Source organism: Pteropus alecto, unplaced genomic scaffold (genome assembly GCF_000325575.1).
Source record: "Pteropus alecto unplaced genomic scaffold, ASM32557v1 scaffold25, whole genome shotgun sequence".
Lineage (NCBI taxonomy): Eukaryota > Metazoa > Chordata > Mammalia > Chiroptera > Pteropodidae > Pteropus > Pteropus alecto.
The window spans coordinates 37,107,398-37,125,509 of NW_006441955.1; the positions used below are offsets into that span (position 1 = coordinate 37,107,398).

The 18,112-nt window shown below is 32.0% G+C and overlaps 1 protein-coding gene and 1 pseudogene across 3 annotated transcripts in view; both read left to right on the forward strand.

Moving 5' to 3' along the window:
* Positions 1–18,112, forward strand: part of ABCD3 (ATP binding cassette subfamily D member 3) — a 65,981-nt gene that overhangs the window by 13,394 nt on the left and 34,475 nt on the right. For all 3 annotated transcript variants that reach the window (XM_025051933.1, XM_006919426.3, XM_025051935.1), the window contains exons 2-4: positions 7,697–7,733; positions 13,468–13,566; positions 17,235–17,323. In XM_025051933.1, the coding sequence (XP_024907701.1) occupies positions 7,697–7,733; positions 13,468–13,566; positions 17,235–17,323 (225 nt within the window). The remainder of the gene's footprint in view (positions 1–7,696; positions 7,734–13,467; positions 13,567–17,234; positions 17,324–18,112) is intronic.
* LOC112485853 lies at positions 10,559–10,677 on the forward strand (annotated as a pseudogene).

An 18,112-nucleotide genomic window follows, 5' to 3' on the forward strand; every position in this document is an offset into this window, starting at 1 on the left:
GTGCTAGCTGGAGGCTGGGGTTCCTTGGTTCTTATCTAAGTGACTTTTTATCCAGCAGACTAGACCAGTACCTCACATGGTAGTCTCAGGTCAGCATTTCAAGAGGTGAAGGTGAAAGCATAAACGCTTTCACCACATTCTGTTGATTAGAACGAGTCACAGCCTGGCCCAGATTCAAGAATGGGAAAAATAGGTTACTCCTTTTTAGGAAGAACACAAAGAATTTGTCTCTATATTTAATCTACCACAATTTCCAAACATTTGGAAATTTTTCTTGTGTTTTTTTCTTTTTGTTGTGGTTATAGAGTCTAGTTTCCTGTGTAGTTGATTATTTTTGATTATAGTCTGGACATTTTATTTAAAATTACTTGTAGGAATAATTTGGAGGCTTATAATAAACATACTTTACTTTTAAGAGGAAAGTTTGCTTCTTGAGATGTCTGGGAGCAATATCATTCAGGAAACAAACCAAGTTCTTTAAGAGTATGTTATAAAATTTTTAGTATAGCATCTTAATAAACAGATACAAGACTCAGATTTTGTATTTTTGTTCCCCAAAGGAGTTATATATTGATATATCCACATCATTGTCTTTTACATCAACATCTCTACTCTTGAACTTCAAATCTAAATAATTTCAAAATCATCTTCTGGACAGCCCCTTGTAGTTATCTTACTGGGACTTGAGATTTAACACTTTCACAATGAGTACAAATATAATTTCCTTGAATTCTTCTTCTACCTTTATTCTTTATTATGGTTAATGGAATTACTGTCCTCTGGTCACTCAGGGTACAAACTATGAGACCTGAGGAAAAAGATCTTTTGTCTTTCAGGGCATCAGTTTGGAGCTGAAGATTTCTAATACTTCCTCTATCTTTATGTAGTTCTTTAAGTTTTTGCTCCTCTCCTCTCATTTCCATATTCAGTTAGTTCCAGCTCTTAGATGTTTTCTCGCCCTGTCATTTTCTAGCAATTTTCCTGTGTCTTTCTTTCAATTCCTATGCCCAGTATCTTTGTGCAAGTCTTCATCATCTCTGGGCCCTGATTGATATTGATGTGTGCATTCCAGGCCAACTCAGTCAAAACTATAATACCAACTATTAGCTGTTTGCTAATGACTCCCCCAAACTAGTTCCCCCTTTTTTCCTGAGCTCTTGACTGAAATATCTGTTTTGTTTTGTTTATAAGGTATCTGGATCTGGATCTCCTGAAGCCATTTTAAACTGGACATGTCTTCATTTGAATTTACCTTTCTACCTCAAGTCTATTTTTTCAACTTCTCATTCTGAACATGGGCCCTAACTCAGTAAATGTATCTCTAGGGCCTAGAGATAATGGATCTAAAGATGCAGTCTTTAAGGGTCCTAAAGTTTTATGAGAATTTTTTAATTTTATGTTTTCATTTTGGTGATAAATTATAAATAAGTTAGTATAAGCACAGTCTAGGTCATCTGAATGACTACCATACTATTGACGATTTTTGTGCCTATATTTGCGTTCGGATTGTTGTTAAGTGATCATCTAAAGAGCCACGTGTATGGAAAACTAGTCTGCTGCTTTAAGAACCTACGTGAGGTTTAAGTGTAGTAACCTAAAACTATGAATGTTTCTAATACCTCCTCTATCTTTACATAGTTCTTTAAGTTTTTGCTCCTCTTCTTTCATTTCCATATTCAGTTAGTTCCAGCTCTTATATGTTTTCTCGCCCTGTCATTTTCTAGCAATTTTAACTTTAGTACTCATACTGAATTATTTTGCCATTAATTTTTTTTGTAGTGATAATTACAGGTGAAAGGTGTTTTTATAGCATTTCTAAGAAACTGAAATAAGGAAGCTTTGGTTTGAAATCATGAAAATGACAGAGCTACAGAAATATACCACTTTAATTGTCACAGACTGGGAAAAGAATACAGAGCTTACATGTAGATTATGAGTTCAGGCCAAATGAAGGCCTTATAAGATGTCATGGTACACTCTGAACAGGGTATTTCTTGGAAACTTAAAGAGAGAAAATTGATGGAAGAGCTGACTGATCATGTGGCCCAGTGTGTGTGTGTGTGTGTGTGGAGGGGGTGAGCTGTGTATGTATTTATCTTTGCAGTGTATATATGTAGCAAACAAAATACTTATTTTCATGACCAGTTGCAGTATGTGGATCCCCATTTGTCTCTATAAATATCAACTTGTAACATTTATTAGTAGTAAGTGCTATGCATTTTCATAGAATATTTTAATTTTTTAGAATTTTGTTTTGAGATGTACTAACAAATTAGCCCATCTACATTAATAAAGCAGTGATTTAAAACCAGTTCATTGTTTACAAAAGAAAATAATGAAGATTATTAAAAATTCTTGGACATCAACTGGAACATATAACACATAAATAATTCTTTCGCCTCTTACCCCAGCACTGGTGATTAGTTGTAGCAGTGTTTTCTTGCCTATCACTTTAAATGAAGATTCTAATTTTATTGACTTTAAAATTTTCACTTGTTTTTAAATGATAAATTTTATTTTGCAGTGTATAAGAGCTATAAACAAAAATAATTATACTTAATATTATGCTATACATATTTAAGGAAGTACCAGTTTAATTTAAGGCAACAGTGGAGTCTGTAAGAATTTTTTTTCTCCCCCTTCAGAATAGGTTCATACCGAATCTAGGAAATAGTGGCCTAGAAAAATGAACCAAGTCAGAAAAACTTTAGGGTCAAAATTACTGTTCTTGTTAACTAAATTCTGATTAAAGTTTTCAGAATTGTGTTCTTTTTTTACTTAGTCTGAAAGCTCTAAAAATGTCTGTATTTTAATCTTTAGCAATTTCTTAAACACTTGGTAAAGTGTTTAAGTCTTTAAATGAATTGTCTTATTCAGTTGTAAGAGTTTTTTATTTATTCTGAATAAAAGTTTTTTCTTGGATATGTATTTTGCAGATAATTTTTCTCCTAGTTGGTGGCTTATCTTTTAATTTTCTTAATTGTATCTTTTCAGAAGCAGACATTTTAAGTTTTGATGAAGTTCAGTTTATTGATTTTTTTCCCCCTAGTTTGTCCTATTTTATAAATCTTTAACTCAGGATTACTAAGATTTTCTCCTGTTTTCTTCTAGAAATTTCATAGTTTTAGCTCTTTCATTTAGGTGTATGTTCCACTTCTAATTAATTTTGTGTAATAAGGGTCGAGGTTCATTTTTTTGCTTATGGCTATCCATTTAATCCAGCACAATTTATTGAAAGAATATCCTTTCTGCATTGAATTACATTAACATCTTTGTTGTAAATCTATGGCTTTATATATGTAGGTCTGCTTTTGGACTTTTTTTCTTTCTTTCTTTTTTTAATCTATATTTGTACTTCAATATCAAACTCTTCATTACTATAGCTTTATGATAAACTTTGAAATCAAGTACAGTTCCTCCAACTTTGTTCTTCTTTTTCAATTTAATTAATAACTTCAGTTTAATTTAATAAAATTTTCAAAATTTATTGATTATTGTAGTTCCTTTGCATTCACATATGGATTTTAGAATCTGCATGTCACTCTCAACAAACAAAGCCCGATAGAATTTTGATTGGGATTGCGTTGAATTTCTAAATCAGCTTGGGGATAATTGATGTCCTAATGATACTGAGTCTTCTAATCCATGAGCATGATATATCTCTGTCTAGTCTTTGATTTCTCTGCAATATGTTATAGTTTTCAGCCTGCAGGCCTTGCACATCTCCCCCCCGCCAAGTTTATCCTTAAATATTTAATATTTTGATACTTTTGTAAAAGGTATGTTTAAAATTTCAATTTCCAATTGTTCTTTGCTCTTATATAGAAATACAGTTGATATTTATGTATAGATGTTGTATCCTGGAACCTGGTTGAACTACTTAGCTTTTTATAGATTCCTTAGGATTTTGTATGTAGATGTTTATAGAGTATACAATAAAGATAGTTTTACTTCTTTCTTGCCATTCTATGTGCCTTTTATTTCTTTTTCTTATCTTATTGCACTGTATATGTCCTCCAGTAACAATATTGAATAGAAGTGGTAAGAGTTGGCATCTTTGCCGTGTTCTAGATCTTAGAGTCTCAGTCTTTCATTAATAAGTATGATGGTAGTTACAGGTTTTTGTTGATGTCCTTTATCAGATTGAGGACCTTCCTTTTTATTTCTAATTTGATGAGAGTTTTTATGGTGAATAAATGTTGGATTTTGTCAAAGGCCTTTTCTGTATCTATTGATATGATCATACGGGTTTTCTTTTTTAAAAGAACTGTTAATATGATAAATTACATTTGGTTGATTTTTCAAATGTTAACTTGACCTTCCATTTCTTGGGTAAAACTCTCCTATAAATTTTATAAATTGTTGGTTATTGGTCTTGTCTTTCTTTTTTTGTAATGTCTTTGCCAAAGAAAAATAAGTTTGCACAAAGCACTTCTTGCAGCATACCAAAGTGCAGCCTACCAGAGTGCAAAGATTGTCTTGAAGGAAAACACTTGTGTCATTGTTTGAGTTGTGAACTGAACTCACCACTTTTTTTTTTGTGGAATGTCATTTTTACTTGAAAGAATGACTGAATAACTGTGGTTATTCAGCCCTGAATATAGCAGGCATTTTTTTGTAATGCCTTCAAAGAAAAGCAGCTGGCGATGTTTGTTGCTAATGTTACAATTTAAACTTTCAAGTGAATTAAAATTTGGAAAACTTGTCTCTGCCACTATGAGCTTGATAGTTCCCAGTGCTTAAGACTTTTTTGATGAGATTGGTGGCAATATTAACCAATGTAATTTTATAAAATATTGTATAATAAAATGTATTACATTTGGAAGGTCTACTACATAACTCTAAACCAGTATTTTTCAAATGACTAATGAATGATGTTAGAAAATTTTGCATGGGTAAAAGATCAATTGAAAATGTAATATGGACCAATGGATTTAATTATATAAGAGTACAAAAGTTCATTGGTATGGTTTCAGACTGCATTGCAACAGTTTAGTATCACAGAAAAATATCCACGATTACTAAAATACACTTGTTTTACAACTACTTATCTATATTGCAACCGATAGAATGCAGCAGAATCATTTGAGAATCCAGTTGTCTTCCATTAAGCCAGATATTAATGAGCTTTGCCAAAATATGAAAACAGTGCTACTTTTCTTACTAAATTGTTTTGTTTGGAAAATATCGCTATTTTTATAACATTTTATTTAATGGGTAATGTGTTTAATTGTCTTTAAATGAATAAATATTTTAAAAAGTTTCCGAGGTTGAATTTTCACATGATATTAAATATCCATAGATATAATACAATAAATAAAAGGTTTTTGGGATCCTGAGACCACAAGGTTTGAAAAATACTGATGTAGAATAGTGCCTAGTATTTAGTAAGCTATTAGTAAACGTTTGAATGATTCTTGACCATGTCAATTTTATAATTTATCTATTTCTTTAGTAATGCATGTATTGATGTATATCTTTTCTTTGTACCTTTCTTTCATACTCTAGCAATGAAGTTGTTCTTCTAATCTTGTCCTGGTACTGTGATTCTCTTCCTTGCATCTACTCAGGTAGTGCTATTGGGCAGACAGTAAAAAGGATCGATGCGGGGACTGCTGTCATCTTTTGGAAAGTTTGGTGATTTATTGAGCAAGAAAAAAATAGATGAGCAGCTCCTGACAGAGCATGACATTGCTCTTTATATAGACTGGTTATATAAGTGGCCATGATTTACATAGTCACAAAATTAGATTTAAAAATTGTTTCAATTGGTTATACCCTGAAATGTAACAACACAACTGATAATTAGTGACTGTTGTAGATACCTTGCCATTAGTGTATATGTCACAACACAACTGATAATTAGTGACTGTTACAGATACCTTGCCATTAGTGTATATGTCAGTAATATATTTTGAACATGTGGAATACCTTTATTTTAATGTAATTAAATTGATCTTTTTGGTAATCAAAAGGAGTATGCAAAAGTAGAAGACATATCTGTTTGTCGTGGAACCTTTTCACTTTCATAGCATAAAAATCAAGAAAAGGAAAATACTGAGTTTTTGTTAGACTTGAGTCTGCCTACTAGTAGATCATGTTTCTGATATTAACTTCTCTCCAGTCTTTAGCATGACATTTCAAATGAAAAAATATATATGATCCATTAAATGGAATTCTAGTATACTGCTCTATTTTATCCTAAGCAAGCTCTATATGTTTATATAGCTAATATCTTCAAAATTGAGAACGTCTGTGGAAAACATTTAAAAAATTCTTTAAAAAGAGAACTTTAGAAAGCCTTTTAAAAGGGGGTTCATAATTAACTCAGTGTGCATGAACATATATAAAAGGCATTTTCTGAAACAGTTTTGCAATCTCATAAAAATTTAAAAACAGATAAACAATTCTGTAATGCAATTGAGATTAGAAACAATAATAAACCTAAGCACTTTTAAAATAAGCATCAACTCTTACTGAACTGTAGTTAAGTTTGGCTTTCCAGCCTTATTTAGCGACCTAGTATTTTATTACTGAAATGTTCATTTTACAGATTGTGGAGCTAAATTAAGTGTTGAACATAAAAAGTTGAATATTATATTACCCCTATAGTAGAGATGGAGATATGCTACCCAGATTCCCCTCAAAAGAAGAGTTAGTTTGACCCTGAGGAGTACACATCTGGTAACACATTCTGCCCACACTTCCGGATCTGCCTTATCTGCAGAGCCACCTCCCTGACTTCCTTGGAACAGCAGGCATTTGTAGACTGCGCAAGAAAGATATATAAAGAATTGATCATTTCAGCCCATCACAGAGCATTCTGATGGACAATACTTGCTTCATAACGTCCCACCTAATTGGCTGAAATTTTGGGCCTGTAATACAGTTTAAGTTCTACCCAAACTTGCTTTTGTCACCTTCTTTTCTCAGGTGTTGATCCCTAATAAACATATTGTATCCCAAACAGCACTTCACCTGTACTTTGGAGGAGCTGCCTGCAATAGCTTCTGATCTCATGGAACTAATTTTTTGGGAGGAAATATACGTTAAACAAGAGATTTAAAATGTGATCATAACATAGGGTGCTATGTAGTGTTATAAATAGAACCTAAGCTTGGTCATTACACTGTTTAGGGTGATAGCCTGGATCAATAATCAAACCTGGGTTCAAGTGCTAGATTAACTTCTTGGAGTGGCATGAAACTTGAGTATGCTACTTCCTCTTTTCCAAGTTTTTTCATTTGTAACACAGGAATGACACAATGTCTCTCAACCATTAGGCAACTAACCTGGGATTGCTCACATGGCTAGGAAAAGATTCCCAGCATCAGGAGAGAGGATCCAATGCACAGACGTTTTCAAGCCCGTGTCTGTGTCATGTGGCCAATCCTTGATTCAAGGATGGAGAAAAAGACTCTACCTCTCCATGGGAGAATTTGAAAAATAAGTGTGTATGTATGTGTGTATGTAAAAATGACCAACATAAGGCCTGATGCATGATAGTAATAGTTAACATTTATCTAGCACTTTCTGTAAATTGTATTTAGTAAGAGGCAGCTGGACTATGGTGTCTCTATGATCTGTAAAAGAAGAAATGTTTGGAGAATTTGTTCTATTTTGATATCTCAAAACAATTTTTATGTTCGGAACAATTTGCAAATAAAGCTTTTTCTTTTTTGTCTTTTTCCTGCAGTAAGAAAAGTGGAAAACCACCATTACAGAACAATGAGGTAAAATTTTAAATCATCTACTCTGGGATTTCATGCATTTATTTAATTTATTTCATTATGTAATTTTGAATTGAGATAAAATAGAATTTTTGAATCAGAAGGGAACTGAAATTTCATCTCCAGTCCACTACATATTATAGGAATTCTTCCTGAAGTAGGAATCCTTGATAGGTGTCTTTTAGGATTTACTTGAATCTCTGTTCATTTGATGGAGATACTACCTACCAGGTAGCTGTAACTGTATCAGTTCTAGTCCATTATGAGATTAATTTCCCCCTTTAGCTACTTAGTGATTTATTCTATTTTGTCTTTTGTAGCAATACTACTAAAACAAGAAAATAGTTATATCTTCTGAGTCTTTTTTCCCATGCTAAGCAACCCTCATTTTTTCCCAAGTGTTTCTCATGTGGCATGGTTTCTGATCCCTTTTCAATTCTTTATAAATTCCTCTGGACTTATCCTACTCATTAGTTTCTCTACATATTGTGCTTAGAATAGAATGTAGTTGTCCAAAAGTGGTCTGACTAGCATGGAATATGTCAGTATTATTGCTAAAATTCAGCCTCAAATTGCTTTTACTTATTTAACCATAACTGCTATATACTTTAAGGAGAGTTCAAGGTAAATTATAACGTTTAGGTATCTTTCTGATGAACTAGTCAGTTGACAGATTCTCTACATCTGTATCATCATTGATTTTTCTATTTTTTTTTAAATAACAGCTTTATTGAGACACTATTTATATACCATAAAATCCACCCATTCAAATGTACAATTCAGTAATTTTAGTATATTTAGAGAGCGTGCGGCCATCACCACCTTCTATTTTTAGAAAATTTTCTTCTCCCTGCCAAAGAAATCCTGTACTCATTAGGAGTCACTCCTCATTATCCTCTCCTCCTGTGTCCTGGCAACCACTAACCTACTGTTTCTACTGATTGACTTGTTTTGGACGTTTCATGTAAATGGAATCATGTAATATGTGGCATTTTGTGACTTAGCCTGATGTTTTTAAGGTTCATTGTGTTGTTGCATGTATCAGTATTTCATTCTTTTTTATTGCCAGATAGTATTCCATTTTATAGATACACCACATTTTATTCATTCATCAGTTGAGGGAAATTTAGGTTATTTTCATTTTTTGGCTATTATGAATAATGCTACTATAAACATTTCATGTGTAAGTTTTTGTGTGGCCATAGGTTTTTATTTCTCTCAGATATATACCTAGGAGAGTATTGCTGGGTCATATGGTAACTCAGTCGATTTTAAATAAACATTAACATATCCCTGTGAATGTTAGCTTAATTGGGTCTATACTATTAGTATGTTCTATAGTATGTCTGTACTATTCAACTGTAGCAAAACCTGGTCTTTATTTCTCTATTAAGGCCACAATAATTTTATAAGAAACATCAAATTTCTTGATTAATTTTTAAATTCACTTATTAGTCATTCTTTCAACAAATGTTAATTGAGCCTTTCATATATGGTTCTTAGGTCTGGGTACATAGCAGTTATAAAAATAAGTCCCTACTCTTGTGGAGCTTACATTGTACATGTCAGCTAATATAATAGTATAATCTCCTTAACAAAGAAGAAAATTAGAATTTGACATGACTTATTCTTAGATCGCTCATGCTGGTTTTTAGTAATTAGAGTCTCTTAAGTATTCCCCAATCCTCCATATTAATGTCTATTCTCTAACTCTCCTGGAGATTGACATCAAAATTGCTTTTCTTTAGTTTCCATAATCTTTTTTCCAGCCTTTGAAGAATGGGACAAGATGTGTTTTTCTATAGTTGGCATATCTCCATCTTCACAATATTTCATCTCTAAATGAGATCTGAGCAATCAAACTTTGGTTATCTTATTTATATCTATTGTCTGCATATTGTTATCTACAAGTTCTAGTACATCATTGAAACTAGTTAGTACAGCTAAATTCATTCACTCATTTTTTAAACTCTATTTTTTTTTACAAATTTTTTTTAGCATATACTTATTTTCTGGTTGTATAGTATGAGCAAGATAATTTAGGTTAATTAAAATGGTTGGCAAAAAAAGATATAAGACAGTATTCACACTGATACCACATTTGTAAAATTTATTGGAATGTACACATATACGTATATGCTAAAATGAAATCTGGTACTATATGTGCCAAATGTTAACAATTGATATCTCTAACTGGTAGATATAGGCTTCTTATTTTTGCTAATCAGAATTTTCTAATTTTTTCATTGACTATATTACTTAGGAGAGAAAGCAATTAAAAAGGAAATTTTTTTCATTGAAATTTTTTATAATCTTTGGTAGGTTGGGATGGGATGAGACAGTTTTCATAAGACATGAGATTTAAGGAGAAAAAGATATAATAGAATTAGTAAATAGTATAAAGAGACTACTTGATTTTAAAATATTCATTTAATTTTTCATGTAATATACATAATATAAAATTCAAAATACATAAAGGTGAACACCGTGTTGGGTTTGATATTTAGCATTCCCATACATATTTTTATACTTTTGAGGTGTATGTATATATATCTCCATAAACAATGTAGCAGGAATTATTTTACATATTGACAATTTTTATAAATTGAATCATTGTGTGTATTATTCTACTTTTTTTCAGCATGTTTTATAGATCTATGTTGGTAACTGTAGATCATTAATTTAACTATATAGTATTCTGTTGTATGAATGTGAGCTGCTTCCTTTTTTACAATTGTGTAGAATTTTTATTGCATAAATTTACCATAACTTATATAATACTATTGATGTACATATAGGTTTTTAATTTTATGGTTTTATAAACAGTGTGCTATGGCCATGCCACCCTGAATGTCCCCGATCCCGTCTGATCTTGGAAGCTAAGTAGGGTCGGGCCTGATTAGTACTTGGATGGGAGACCACCTAGGAATTAAAGGTGCTGTAGATATATAAACAACAACAACAACAAAAAACAGTGTGCAAGTTTTTTTTTAATTTATGTGTTTAAGCACATGTGCAGAAATACCGAGAGAGTAAGTTCTTAAAAGTAAGTTTGGTGGGCTATTTTACATTTTATAGTCAGTATACATTTTACATTTTGATAGATACTATATAATAGTTGTACCAGTTTACAGTTTTCCTCAGCAATATACAGGAATGCTTACATTCTTGTCAGCACCATATGGTCTTTTATTTTATTTGCTATTTTAAACATTTTTTTCAGTCAATTCTAGTTCATCTCACCTAAGTGATTGACACATCAGTAGGAACTTCTCAATGCCCTTTGACTTTGTTGCCTCCTGAATATTAGGTACATTTTTTTTTCTTGTTTTGTTATTACTTTAACTTCTTAAATGGTCTTTAATGGTTTGTTTGCTTTTTCTATAATTTACATGTTAAATTTATATCATGAAAGTGTTTTCTCTATTTTTAGAAAATTACTGAAAAAAAGCAGGGAAAGTCAGTCGTGAATTTAAAATAAGTTTTTAAGTGAAGCTAGTAGTATTTATTTCTTTGCAGAAGCCCTCTAATGACTTTAGGAAGTATATATAGTTCCCTGGATTGAAATGCAAGGAAAATCAAGTCTTTCAGACAGGAAAGGAATGCAAGGAAATGCAAGGAAAATCAAGTCTTTCAGACAGCTTAAAAAATAGGAGCAGTGACAACATGAGCAGAAAAAAAAAAAAAAGTAATTATATACCAGGTATCTGCTAATATTTTAAAATGCTTTAATGTTACTATTTTATAACTTTTTTTTTTTTAACTTTCTCATTGGTAGCCTAGATCATTTCTGGAGCCCAGGTAGAAATAGGTAGTCCTCTTTTTAAGTCATAATTCACCTTGGAATTATTGTATCTAAGGTTCAAACTAGGAATAGAAAACTCGGTATTGACTACAGGTAGGATGAGGTGAAGAAGGGGTGCAGTGACAGGAGGAAAAAAGTTTAATTTTTTTGTTAAAAGTAGTTGGTGTATATTACCTTCTCTTTATTCTTTTCTTAATATATTTTCTCGGTTTGGGGAAGTAAAATGGGAGATTTAGGTTGAAGTTTAAGGTTTGGCTTGAGGATAGGCTTGCTAAGTCAATAGACTGTGAGTAGGGCTTTTTGTCTGTTTTGTTTACTAGTGTGTCCCCATCATTTACAACAGTGCTTGGACCAAGTTACTATTAAGTGAGAGTAAGTGCATTTATGTGTAAATGAAGTAGATGGGGCCTGTAACTCAGTAGGTTGAGGTATACAGTCTTCATAAGATTTGAAAGATCTAAACTCTTTATCATTACAGAGTAGGCTGATTCTTAATCCTATTCTATCTTCCTGATCTAACTCTACAGACTTAAGACTTCCCTTCTTGGTCTATAATTCTGTACTATGTGCCTGTTAGGATTATATGTCTTGGTCTATAATTCTGTACTATGTGCCTGTTAGGATTATATTCTGTACTATGTGCCTGTTAGGATTATAAGAAACACCATTTCTTATCCTTGCAAACCAGTCAAAATGAAGAAATGTCTGAGGGTGATAAAGTTAATTACTACTCTTAAATATCTTCAGTGGTGTCTATAAAGCACTTAGTTCAGTGTCTGACATATAGCTTATTATTAGTCTAATTCAGTACAAGAACTATTTCCTTTAGGGCATCAAGTTAGATACTAATTTAATTAAGGCATATTTATACTAAAGTTTGTCTAACTAATAGAATTTACTATACCGTGGGTATTTGTTTATCAAGAGCATAATAGTTAACAAATAATAGAGCTGTGATTATGGGAGTTGGGAGGAGGGTTTAGGTAGGGGATGGGTTCCTTCTGGAGTGTCTTGCTTATTCCAAGAAGTTCTTCCTGCCTATTCTTTCAGATAGTCCAAGGGTAATAAAGTAAATAGCCTCCACTCTACCCAATTTATATCACTTTTTTCTTATCCTTGCAAACCAGTCAAAATGAAGAAATGTCTGAGGGTGATAAAGTTAATTACTACTCTTAAATATCTTCAGTGGTGTCTCTCTACACTGACAATAAACTCTACATCCTTACTATGGCTTTAAGGCTCTGTCCTCTATAGGCCCTTGCTTACCTCTTCAGCCTCTCTCACTTTTGCTCTCTTTGCATTAGCAGCACTGTCATCTTGCTCCAGTTTTATTCCTGCCACTGGTTTTTCTGGTTAGTGTTCTCTGTGCGTCACTATCTTCATCCTTTCAAGATTATCACATAGCTTTACTTTATGCCTCAGCTTAAATGTCACCTACCAAAAAGACCTTTCTTATTATTCTATCTGAATCATTCTTCTTTTTTTCATGACTTTGCCTAATCTACTGTAACAATTTATTAGTTTATTTTTATCTATGTTTCCCCTGCTAGAAGATGAGCTGTGAGTGAAGAAACCTTATCTGTCTTTGAATTTATAAGGAAGAGAGAGTGATTTGGCAGATTGCATATTGGAAATACTAAAAGATAAATTTAGGAACTCAGAAGTTTCCTATAATTGATTCAGGGAAATTTGTGTTCAAGATTACAAAAAAAAACCAACCAGTAAAAACAGCTTACTCTGTTTTTGGTGGTATCTTCATATTCAAACAAGTTTGAATATGAAGAGCAGTACAAGTCTGTGTTCTGCTAAATGTGTTATCATCTTGATAATTGTTTCTGTTGACTTAGATGATACATGGTTCTTTAATCTTATTTATTGTAGATTTGTTACAGCTATATTAAAAGCTTTTTTTTTTTTTTTTTTTTAATGTAGAAAGAGGGAAAAAAGGAGCGAGCTATGGTGGACAAGGTGTTTTTTTCAAGGCTCACACGGATTCTGAAAATTATGGTCCCTAGAACATTTTGTAAAGAGGTAAGTCTTATGAAATTATGTTAAGTGTTCAACTTTAAAGGTTACATGAAATCAGAACAATAAAATTATAAAGCTTTTGTTATACTACAGGTCAAATGTTTTCTATATAGGTAATGAAGACTACTAAATTTTTATCTTTAAATCATTGCTTATTATGCAAATACTCTTGCTGTTCAGTGCCAGTTTTTACATAGTTTTCTTTTGTTTATGAAATTTTATTATATTTTATGGGATATGCTAGAGTACTTAAGCGCAGCTACCCTAAGTGGTATAGCTTTATTATAGTATAATGAAGGCAAGATTAAATTTAGAAAGACAAATTTTATTAAGACATTAACAAGTCACATTAATATGGAATAGGCTTGAGGGTTGCTTCATCATATTTGACTAAATATGTTTTTAAGGTACCAAAATGATATCTAAATTCTTCAAGTATTTTCAGGAAGTGAGCTCGTTGTAGGAATAAATTTTATTATCCCTTCCTTTGCCCTTTTATCAATATTATCTATTTGATAAGTATTTTTAATAATAAAATAAAATAATGCTGTGTTTTCCATCTTTAATCATTGTCAGCATTCTCCTTTAATACAACTGAAAATATAACCTTTGACTCTTCTCCCCATACCTCATCCTTTCAGTCACTGGAATCTGACAATTTTACCTTCTAAATATACTTATCTGGATATTATTGTGTTCTTTAATTAGTCTCACTTCAAAGAATCTCCCCTTTTTAATCCTTTCCAGATTTATGTTCTTAAAGCATAATGTTTCCCTTGTTCAAATTTTAAAAGCATTACCTATATAATATTTTAATAGCAAGAAAAGGATAGGATGTTTTTAAAGCACTGTGATTCCCAAGGAGAATGAACATTCCTCCACTACACTGGACTTACTCTCCTTCCCCCTTATGTCAGCATCACGTGGTAGTGATTCCACCCTTAAGAAACTCTAAAAAATAATTTAGTAACATTTGTTTATTCTTAATTAGAGATAATATTTGTCCTGTAAAAATCGGAAAATGCAGATATCTTTTTCTTCTTGTTTTCTATTAGCCTCTCACTCAGAGAACATTTGTCATTATTTTGGTGTTTAGTCTTCTGTGTGTGAGCACAGATTTTAATAAAAATGAGATCACATTGCAACTTTTTAAACCTGTTCCTTGCCTTAGGTTTTAAATGTTTTTTTTTTTTTTTTTCCCAATTATCCTTGAGTTTCTTGAGTTATCCTTAAATTAAATTAGTCTCTCCCTTTCCATTTCTACTATTCTTACTATACCTACCCTGGATTATTATAATCTCTTAATTCATCTTTTTCTCTTCCTTTTCTAACTAATCTTTTTTAAATTCTAATAACATTTGGCTTCTTTTTTCTTATAAGGTAAATCACAACCTTACTTTGCCCTTCCTATCAATATCATCTTCTTGGAACATTCTTTGCTGTCAGGTGTGTCCTCTCAGGCGCTCATGATATGTTTGTGACAACCCACACCCCACAACAAAAACAAATATGTTTAAAATAGCTTAATGTTCATTATGTTTTTTTGTGAATGTTTCCCATGACTGTTCAGCCATAATTAATTGTTCTTTCATTCTACAGCGTACCTAACTTTTGAGATACTTATTTAAGATAGAGGCTTCTCTAGGAAGATTCGTATATTCCTTGCCTTATCACTTAACAGCATAATGCTCATTTAAGTGTTTACCAGGGGTTTGCTGACTGTAAAATGAATGTGAGACATTAACTAGATCTCTGGGAGTTAGTAAAGAGATAGAAGGACCTAACTGGCAAACCTCCCAGTTTTGTCTAGGTGTAGCCATGCCACAGAATCATTTTATGAACCATCTTTGAAGGATACAGAAATACTTTAACCCTGGTTCAAGACAGTGAAATAAACTCCTGTGGAAATCACAGAAGATTGGAGGTGGAGATAGATTAACTGATTTATAGAATACAGAAATGAGAATACTGCATATGAATACATGGAAATTCATACATATCATTGGTGGGGGTATGCCTAAATCAGTGCAGATCTTTAGCTTTTGTTATAGTCTACAAACCCATTAATAATGGGAGCAGTGGTGATTCTAAGGACATCCTTTGTATAAAGGCATTTTTCAGGACTGTCAGTAATTAAAGTTTGCCAGATTTTTCTAAAGCGAGACAAGTAAACTTGATACTTATTTTAAGGAAAAATTAGGCCAATAACATAAGATGAAGGAAAAAATAAGTTATCTTTGTCTAATGTTACCTTTATACTTCAAATGATTAATTTCGGATTGAAACTATATTTAAGGTCTGAATTAAAAGTCAGCACTACAGTTAAAGTGACATCTATAGTTAGCATTTATTAAAATCAGTAGGTTCATCTGTTGTTAGTTAAATACCTGACTTTGAGATGGTGCTGCAGACATTGGGGTAGCAGCTGTCACAGCTCCGTTACACAGACTTTCTTTGACATTCTTCTTTCTTATGGCTTCATTTATTACTTCTATGTTTATGACTCCCTGCCTTTTCTTTCATTTATAAAGAAGTATATTTTCAGTACCTTCACCTTTTTAAAAAACAATATTTGTTTTGCAAAAATTATACAAGTGTTAGATGGAATTGCTCCCCAGTTCTATAACTTTGAAATTAAGCACGTTATTCAACAAATGTCCTCCCTGCCACACAACCTCTTCTTTGGCTTTAGCTCCTATGTTACAGTCATATTGTAACAATTTAGAAAGTTTAAGGTCAGCTTTGAATGTGTGTATTGGAGGTTGGAAGGTAGATTCTCATCTCACACAGAGAGATAGTTGCTTCCTAGCCACTCACTCAGCCCCTCAGTTTTTCCACATTACTTAAGTAGTGTTTTCTAAACAACACTTTTGAACATTTTGTTCTACCTAGAAGCTTGCAATAGTTTTATATTGTCTAAACCTTGTCAGATATGCTGTATCATAATTCATATGGTTTTAATGTATTTCTTATTTTTCATTGTCATTCTTTTTTTTTTTTTTTACTCATAATCCTCATTCTCTCCTTTGTTTTACTTGGTCTAGTTAATATATTTCTAACGTTGTAACCCTCTTTTGCTACCCTAGACCTTCCCATCCTGCTACTTAGCTCATAAAGTGATGCAAATATACTTACCTACATTGGCCCGTTTTCTTATGTTTTATGTGTAAATCTTGCCTTAATAACTAAAGTGAAAGCCCTGTGAGGGCAGGAGCACTGTTAGAGATTTTCTAACGCACTAAACCAAATTTATTCTACTTAGGCACAATTTTAGACTTCAATATTTGTTATTTAATTGACAGTTTTTGTCATTTTTCTTTATTAGAATCACATATTAAAAATATAAGACAATCACAATATATGTCCATTCAGGTAATCTAAATTATACTGCTAGTGTTTATCATTGACTAATTGTATGAAGGCAAGCCATTTGACCTGTCTGGGATTCACATTTAAGGTTATATTAAATGATCTATAAGGTCTTTTCCATTTATATTTTTAAATTCTTTAAAAATTATATTTTAAAATTGCTTATAGGTAAAATGTCAACCAGCTGCATTAAAGCTAGAATAAAGCTTTGAATTTAGAAACCAAAAATCTTTAGCAAGGTAATGTTTCTTTTAACTTTCTAAAATGCATTTATTTAATTTACTATACTTGTTTTATTTTAGACAGGTTACTTGATACTTATTGCTGTTATGCTGGTGTCTCGAACATATTGTGATGTTTGGATGATTCAAAATGGGACACTCATTGAAAGGTACTTTTCTATTTACTTTCCTCCCATATGTATGAAATACTAATTTATCTCATATTCAAGCAATATCTTAATAAACAAGAAACAGATTCTAAATTAGATATACTTAGGTCAAATTATATCTTTTTTCACTTAACATATTTATTGAGTGCCTCCCATATGCTAGGCACTGTGCTACTGTCTGATAGGGATGTTCTGGTGAACAGGAGAGACCCTGTATCAAGCCCTGCAGGGCTGACAGTTTATAGAGGGTTAGAGACAAGGAAACAGAAAATTAAAATTCAGTATAACAAATGCTGTAGGAGGCATTTGAAAAAATCACCAAGTTGGATGTCTGAAATTAATGAGATAATTTGGAGGAAAATACCAAAGCATTTCAGGGAATCACATTGAGAATGTTTATTAAAAGGAAAAAAAATCTTAGACATTTCCTTTAGTTTTTGAAGTTGGTACTTTATAAATGTTTTCATAATAGTCTTTCTATGTATTATTAATCACTGCAATTGATAATTTGGAATTTAAAAACAAATAACATTTGGGACGTTAACATGTATCTATTAATAAATTTATTTTGACATAAAGGTTTTTTTTTTTCTCTCATATTCTTGATTTGCTTCTTAGAGAATTTGTAGGAAGAGAAAGAACACTTTATGCACCTGTTTTTTTGACTCATCTGTCTAGGAGAATAAAGGTTATCTGCATAGGATTAAAACCCTAACCATACACCTCTGCTTATGTGTGAACTGTGAAGGCCTCCCATATCCAACATATGTCTCTATGAAACCTGGGTCA